The 8,614-nt window shown below is 40.9% G+C and overlaps 1 protein-coding gene across 1 annotated transcript in view; it reads right to left on the bottom strand.

Moving 5' to 3' along the window:
* Positions 1–2,131: 2,131 nt before the first annotated feature.
* RIMKLA (ribosomal modification protein rimK like family member A) overlaps positions 2,132–8,614 on the bottom strand; it is a 50,421-nt gene continuing 43,938 nt past the window's right edge. The window contains exons 4-5 of the mRNA XM_007955555.2: positions 6,234–6,437; positions 2,132–2,622 (exon numbers count right to left, since the gene is read on the bottom strand). Of these exons, the coding sequence (XP_007953746.1) occupies positions 2,132–2,622; positions 6,234–6,437 (695 nt within the window). The remainder of the gene's footprint in view (positions 2,623–6,233; positions 6,438–8,614) is intronic.

The raw sequence follows: 8,614 nt of genomic DNA, 5'->3' as shown, positions 1-8,614 counted from the left end.
CTCTAAGGGTAGGTTTATTTTTTTGAGGCATGAACTGGAAAAAACAAAAACAACAGAGTATTAGGAAATAAGTGTGATAAACAAAATAAATGATGAAGCTTGGGAATACTTCTAGGGTGGGGAACAAGTGTTAAAAAATAATGTCTGACTGTGGTGTAATAAATTACATGATATGGCTTTTCTAGCCATAGTATTGGTAACTCCCACTTTGCCATGAGCAACTGAGTAGCTGATTGTTAAAGTTATCTGCCTCATGTATTTCTATTGAAGCAGCATGACGCAATCTTGTGGGAAGTTCACTCCCAAGTGCACAGAATTCTGACGTTGGGATTGGTTAGTTTTGCCACTCTTCCAGGCTTAAAATGAGCTCTCCTAGAAGTGAAAGAGGGTCTCTCTGACTGCTGGCTGAGAAAGATGCGCTGAGAGAGAGACGTGCTACCGAAAGAGACTGAGACTGAGCACATTCCTGAACTTGGATTGTAGTCTATTGCTTTCCTAATAACCCCCATAATTTGTGAGTTGTGTGTGGCCACTGCAGTGAATTATCAAACCCAGCAGAGAAGTGGGGGGTGCCACGGGAGGAACGGTTGGTGACAAGGTTAGTAAGAGTGTTGGAGGGTGGCGGCATATCTGGCCTCATAAGAGCAGGCCTTGGGCTGCTGATGGTGATTCTGTCTTCCTCTTGTGTAGTTAAAGGAGGTCAGAAGATGCCACCTCCCTGCCCCTTTAGCACTGACTATAAAGTTGTGAGGCCTCTTCCCTTGCATGGCTTCAAAGATAACACCAAAAGAGGAGTTCTAAATGTTCTTGGTACATGCAACATCACAGTTAAAGAGTATAGTCTCCCAAGAGAAATAACTTCAATTATGGTAACTCTTGAATGCATATGCTTTGGTGTATTTGGTTAAAAAAGTAGCCTTGCTCATTTACAGTCATACTTTGTATAAGCAGAAATGGAAAACACCATTTCTGTGAATCATCCCAAGGGATGGATCATTATCTACTGCTTGAAGAGTTAAAATGAAAAGCACTTGGTGTCATGTCTACATTAGCAAAAAAAATGAAAATAAAAATGCAATGAGTAATTCCTGGTACCTGAGTCTCCCCAGTTTGGAAAAGTGGGTAGGGACAGGTCTCTGGAGTCTAGATAAGACTAGACTGTCAAGGAGATTAGAGTATGTTTCCAATAGCTCTCTCTACCAACACATGCTCACACATTAAAACCTCCTATAGCTATGTAGTAGAGTTTCAGTACAGGAGGGGGAAGAACAGTTATCTTCCAGGAGCTGTCTAGAGTCCATTGAAAAGAAAGTTCATGAGGTTGGATTCAAGTGCACGCTTAAGAAAGAAAGTGTGGCCGCTAGCTCATTGGAGTGCATTTCCAGCTAAGGCCAAAGGCAGCAAAGGTTCAAGAGCTGCTAGGACTGGCATTAGTTGAAGCAGGGTTAATAAATTAGGAGTGGGAAAAAAGCAATTTATAGAAAGCTCCATTTATAAAGCAGGACATTTGCCAATCAGTGATATTCAATCTCACTTTCTACAAAGTGCTTCACTGAAAATGCTAATGAGGAAGCCCCCTAAAACACCATATCCTGAGTATCAGAGAAATATGGTCAAGATGGTGATTGATGGGGAGCAGAGATTGATCTTCTGATAGTGTTTGAATTGTGAATCCAAGCATCACACACACACATTTAGTGAAAAGAACATTACTACAGTCACATTCCACCTCTTCTGCACATTCTTCCATCTTGTGGTTGCTTCAAAGTACAGTATTTCGAGGAGCCATTCTGAATTTATGGGCTGGCTCTACTGCTAAAAGCCGGAAGCAGCAACACAGAGTCAGTGCCTGAAAGTCAGCCGCAACATCCAAGGGCTTGCAGCAGACATTGTTTCAAATCGATCAGTTGGTATGCTGTTTTTGGTGAGTGTTTTTATATCAGTCTTTGTGAAAACCATACAGCTATGTCATTTGCTTAAATCATCCTTAGAAAGAATGCTGAGTCCCCAGATGGAATTTCTGTGCAAATGAAATCATATAAGTCCAGATTTTATTCACTCAAAACTACTAGGAAGCAGTAGGATTTGGTTTCAGTGCTGCCCAAAAAAAAAAAAAAAAAAAAGCAGGAATTCAATTAAGTTTTAATTCAGAAGCAATCCTGTTGTTAATGTTATAGCCAGGTTCAGGCAGAATGGGGGGTGGGGTCCCCATTGTGCTTGCTGAGGGATCTTGGATCTCTACCAGTTCAGGCTCGCTCTCACTAGAGGTAGACCCATTATTGATGGTGTAGACGCTCTCTGGAACTCCCTGAGCTGAGGCACAGCCATCTGGCTCCTTCTTCTCCCTGGGACTAGACAGTCCTGGGAGGAGGGCCATCTTCCCAGTCTGCCTATTTGGCAGCAAAGACATGGTATAGTCTGCAATGATCCCACCCACATCTAAGTTGCACGCCTGGTCGAATGCTAGAAAACCAACGTTGGCGTTTGCCTCACACACCACAAAGGAGCCATCATCCAGGATGAGGAGATCGATGCCACAGAAGTCCATGCCCAGGATATTAGACACTTGAATAGCCAACTGCTTGCCTTGTTCTGTCAGTGGGCACATGACGCCCACACCACCTGTAGGGAAAGCACAGTGACGTGACAGTGACAACCAACACTGAAGAGTCAAATGCCTCTTCAAATAAGAGATGGGAGGATGCTGATAAGAGGGCAGTGAGACAGGCATTTTAATTATCCATAAAAGGTCTGGATGCAGATCTGGACACCCTCTGGGAAAATAATATGGTCATCTCTTACAAGACCAAACTTACTGCCATTAAGTCAAGTCTGACTCATAGGGACCCTCATTGGGTTTTGAAGGGTGTAAATCTTTTTGGAAGCAGACTGCCTCATTGTTCTTCCATGGAGTGGCTGGTGGGTTTGAACCACCAACTTTTTGATTAGCAGCCAAATGCCTTAACCACTGCACCACCAGAACTCCTTCATCTCTTAACAAGAGTCTTAAAAGCATTTATTCTTGGACCCAGTCATCTCACCACTAGGTATTAATTATAAAGAAGTACTTTTAAGTACAGAGAAAAAGCTTTCTGTACAGATATGTTGACTGCAATGTTATTTAAAATATTGAAAAATCATAGTGCCTGGTAGATAGTAAGTGCTCCAAAAATATTTGTTGAATGAATATATGAAAATTAGAAATAATCTAAATGTCTAGCAATAGAAGAAAACAGAATACAACCATTAATAATAATGCTTATAGAGAGTTTATAATTTTATGGGGAAATATTTAGAAGAATTAAAGACAGCATAGTATGACCATAACTATGAAAAAAAAATATATGGTCAGAAAAAAAATAATGGAAAGAATAATATCAAAATATTAACAGTGGTTATCTCCAGATAGTGAGATTTATGATAAATACCTTCTTTTTCATTTAATTTTTCTGTATCCAAATTTTCTGTATTGTGACTATATTCCTTTTATGACTATAAAAAATAAACTTAACTTACTGTTTTTTAAAAAGAGAGAAAAAAAGAGTGTGGGATAAAATTCATCCCCAAGGAAAGAAAAAGTCTGATTGTCCTTACTTGCTAAAAGCTATGATCTCAGACAGAATTGTTTCTCATTAGCCCCCCTGGAAAGACTTAAGCTTTGTATTCTCAGGTCCAAAAACTAACGTCTTTACTTTAGCACTGTCCTTCTCCACCTATTACGCTGTATAAGGAAAAGGCTATAAAACCATTTTAAAATAGTTTGCCAAGATAAGTAGCATGGATAAATTATACTGCAGTTACTAGTTGAACAATGGGTTTTGTTAGATAACTAAAAAAGGGTAAGATGGTAACACGTAAGATTCAATACTGTAGCACCACATACAATTATCATGAAAATTAAATGATAATCACAATAGCCAAAAGGTGGAAACAACTGAAATGGCCATCAATAGATGAATGGATAAATTAGAAAATGTGGTATATATGTTGTTGTTATGTGCCGTTGAGTTGGACCCGACTCATAGGTTGGGTTTCTGAGGCAGTATCACTATGGAAGTAGATTACCCCATCTTTCTCCCGAGGAGTGGCTGGTGGATTTGAACTGCCAGCCTTCAGGTTAGCAGTCAAGTGCCTTAGGCACTATGCTGCCAGAGCTCCTGTGGTATATATACTCAATGGACTATTCCTCAGCCATAAAGAGAAATGAAGTCCTGATGCATACCACAACATGGATGAACCTTGCAAACACTACACTGAGTGAATTAAGTCAGTTGCAAAAGGACAAATACTGTAGGATCTCACTTACAGAAAAAAACAAATATACTGCTGCTGTTGTTAGCTGCCGTCGATTCCAACATATGGTAACCCCATGTGCAGAGTCGAACTGCTCCGTAGGGTTTTCAAGGCCGTGACCTCTTGGATTTCTAAGCCTGTCTTCCAAGGTGCTTCTGGGTGAGTTCAAACTACCACCATTTCAGCTAGTGTCAAGTACTTAACCTTTTGTGCCACCCAGAGACTCCTAAGCAAATATATATAAACCAAAAATTAATATTGGTTACCAGCGGTAAGAGGAGCCCTGGTAGTACAGAGGTGAGGTGCTTGGTGATTTGAACCTAGCCGCTCCAGAGAGAAAGATGTGGCAGTCTGCTTCCATGAAGATTTAAAGCCGTGGAAATCCTATGGAGCAGTTGGACTGTGTCCTATAGGGCCATTATGATTCAGAATTGACTGGATGACAATGAGTTTTTTGACCAGGGGTGGGAGGGAGGAAGGAAGGGGAGATTTTGCTTAGAGGGCAATGAGTTCATGATGTTGTTGTTGTGATGTGCTGTTGAGTCAGTCCCTCAGTCCTGACTCATAGCAACTCCTCCTTGGGTTTCTGAGGCGGTATCACTACGGAAATAGGAAGTATATTGCCCAACCTTCCTTCCGAGGACTGGCTGGTGGGTTTGAACAGCCAGCCTTCTGGTTTAGCAGTGAAATGCCTTAGGTACTATGGTTTGTATCACTCAGGGACTCATCAGTCTCTGTTATTGTTGTTATATGTTGTGGAGTCAGACTGGACTCACAGCAATCCCTCCTTGGATTTCCAAGGCAGTATCACTATGGAAGTAGATTGCCCAACCTTCCTTCCGAGTAGTGGATAATCTACCATAGTTTGCTTGTGACTACTGCTCAATGAATACTAATGAGAGAAGGGCCAAGTCAGTATCTCAGCCTCTTTGTTAGTCACTAGACTATGCATTCTTCTGGTTGTTTAGAAAAAAATCCCCATAGGCTTTTTTTTTCTTCATGTTACCAACATATCAATTCATTTAATGAGAGTGACAGCAGCTTTCGGTGATGGGGACAAGGTAGGGATTCCCTTCCTCGAACATCTCCATTCCACACATCATATACCAACCCTTTTCAGTACATTAATAGGATGCAGTTATGCATTATACCAAAACAAACTGCAGCTTTCTAATATTTAATAACATAAAAACAGAATTTTCAATTAAAAGTAAAAGCTGAATACTCTATTCCTCCTGCCACTGCCTTAGTTTGTTTGTTTTGTTTGCTGCCACTGAGTCAGTCTGACTTACAGAGACCCCATGTACAACAAGATCAGACTGTTGTGATCCATAGCGTTTTCACTGGCTGATTTTTTTTTTTTTTTCCAGAAGTAGATTCCCAGTCCTTTCTTCCTAGTCCATCTTAGTCTGGAAACTCCACTGCAAACTGTTTGGCATCATAGCAACATGCAAGCCTCCAATGACAAATGAGTGGAAGCTGGGATTGAGGTGCACTGACAGGCCTCCCGTATGGGAGGCGAGATTCTTGCCTGAGATGTTGTAAAAGCTTTTAAATTTCTCTGCCTGCCTTCCATCTTATGCCTTATCCTCTACTAAGATATCAGCTTTTCTTAAACACTGATCTTCATGTCACTCCCTTGCTTAAACCCAGCTGCTAAATCCTAACACCTACAACAGAGTTCCAATTGCAGCGCACTGACATCCCTGGCACGACCTCGGTCACAGCACATACCATCTGTCCCCCTGCTGGTCTGTTGCTGCTACAGGATGGGGCTTGTTTCTGATTTATCTCTGTGATTGTGGCAGAGGATACCCAGCAGAGGGTCTGACAAGATAGTAGGGATCAGGACACATTTACTGAATGGGTCCAGACATCCTACTAAAAACTCTCAGAGCCTTCCCTGATGGCCAGATCAACACTGAATTTTGATACTATACCAAGAGAGCAGTTGCTTTGCATCCGTCCGTCTGTGGAGCAGCGAAGCATAGAGCCTATCACTCGGCCCCCTACGACCACCACCCGGATATCTTTTCCATGTGATTCTTTCACATACTTCTGGAACAGGTAGGGCACATCGTGGCGGATCAAATGGCAGATGTCTGAAAGGTGATGTTTATCTCTTGCAAGAAAAACAGCTTTTCCTTTAAGAAGAAAGACAATAAGAAAAGTACTTAGAGATGTCATCCTACCTTCCTGGCCCAAAGAACATCCAATTCTTTCCAAATTTGCCTTGCTTTGGCCACTTCTATTTCTCTGACCTTAGACTCTTGCTTCTTACCAAATGACCACTGAACCTTATTTTCTCTTGATTTTCCTAAGATCTTAATGTTAATCCCCTCTCCAACCACCACTCTATTTTCCAGATGAAATAATGTACTGTACTCCAGAAACACAGAAAGGGGACCAAAATAAAATCCTAAGGATCTACTCAATTCAGTTCCAAAAACATTTTATTAGTATTTCCTAGGGCCCAAGGGACCATTTCTAATTCATTTTTTTACTCTTGGCTTGGCACACAGATGTCATGTGTACAGAATATAATTAATTGAACATACTTTAGAGGAATTCCAAGACTAAGTGGAGAGAGACGCCCCCCCCCCCCAAAAAAAAACCACAATACAGCATTATAAGGCTTTAGGGGAAGTCCACGGCACATAACAACAACAACATGCAAAGTACTATGGAAGGTCAAAGGAGTGAGCCACTGACAGACATCCTTCCCCTTTTTAAACATAAGAAATTCCTTATTTGGATATACTCAATTAGTAAAGGAATGGTCTATAGTTTTATTGATCTCTGGGGAATGCATTCCTTCTTGATTCTAAATCCTTTATTTTCTGCTTGAATCACCTACATTTTATAATTATTTAGCATCTGCTTTTCCATTTGCACGTTAGTTAAAAGTTCTGAGCAGGGGTGCCTGATAGGTTTGCTCTGCAAATATGACATGAGCAGGTCCAGTCTGAGCATTCTTTTCAGCAAGTATGGATCAATGAGATGGTTTTCCTAAGTTTTGTGTCACAACCTTAACAGGACTAGAAACATCTCAATGAAAAGAGTGATGGGCATCAGCCCCTAATGGCATATAAGACCAAAAAGTCACATTGAAAGCATGTCATAACCAGGGCTCCAATCATTCCTTGGATGGCTAGAATCTAGACACCTGCCAGACCTGGAGGAGACGGGCAAGTGATTTGAAGATACCCAATGGTAGGCAATAGAGGCTGTGCAGTTAAGTGGGCAATCAGTGTCCAGAAAGTTCAGGATGAGGAACAAGAAAGGCCTTGGCAAGTGGGCAAAATGGAACATCAGTGTTCTAAGCCTCAAGCAATGAGCAGAAGTGCAAGGAATTGGATACCTGACAACAGAATCTCTGGCATCTGGCAAAAGATGGCTGGGATTCAGTTATAGGCACTAGGGATCCTGTAGGTATTAGGTAGGATTTTCAGCAAAGATAGAAGGCAGAGAAAGAGACTTGGTTCATTTGTTCCTGGCACAGAGGTTCTAACTTGGGGCTTAGTCAGTGGTTAATAAAGGAGCTATAGTTTTAAGGCAAGGGGAGAAAAGCAGAGGATGGGCATTAAAATTAGTTGATTATCCACTATGTACCAAGCACTTTGTATTTTTATTGTTTTATTTACACTTCACACTAGGACCTGTGGAATTGGGATGGTTGTTATCCCTGTTTTACAGATAAAGAAAATAAGGATCCATGAGATTAGTAATAGCTTGTGCCACTCCACTGCTCTCTTCAGATTTATTCCCATATTCCAGACAGAAAGTCTAACTTAACTGCTATAACTCTACTCCTTATCCATTTTTCTTGCTAAGATACTATGTAATACATAGGAACAGATTTAACCAAAAAAGTGCAAGTCCTGATTCCTTAAAAAGTTGGAATTAGAAATATCATTTGAGGCAGCAATTCCATTACTAGGTATATATCCTAAAGAAGTGAGAGCCAGGACAAGAACAGACATATGCACACCCATGTTCATCGCAGTACTACTTACAATAGCCAAAAGATGGAAACAACCTAGGTGTCTATCAACTGAAGAATGGATAACCAAACTGTGGTACATACACCACCATGGAAAACTATGCAACCCTAAAGAATAATGTAGAATCTGCAAAACACTGCAGAGTGTGGATGAACTTGGAGGACATTATGCTGAGTGAAATAAGTCAATCACAGAAGGATAAATGTTATATTAATCCATTATTGTAAAAAGTCAAGGAAAGGTTTATATATGGAAGGAAATTTTCTTTGCTGGCTGCCAGGGGTGGGAGGTGAGGGGAGGGAACACTGTTAGATAGG

Source organism: Orycteropus afer, unplaced genomic scaffold (genome assembly GCF_000298275.1).
Source record: "Orycteropus afer afer isolate SDZICR_OR568_19922 unplaced genomic scaffold, OryAfe1.0 scaffold00510, whole genome shotgun sequence".
NCBI classification, from domain to species: Eukaryota; Metazoa; Chordata; class Mammalia; order Tubulidentata; family Orycteropodidae; genus Orycteropus; species Orycteropus afer.
The sequence above is the reverse complement of the archived record's forward strand: the minus strand, read 5'-3'. Positions and strand labels throughout refer to the sequence as shown.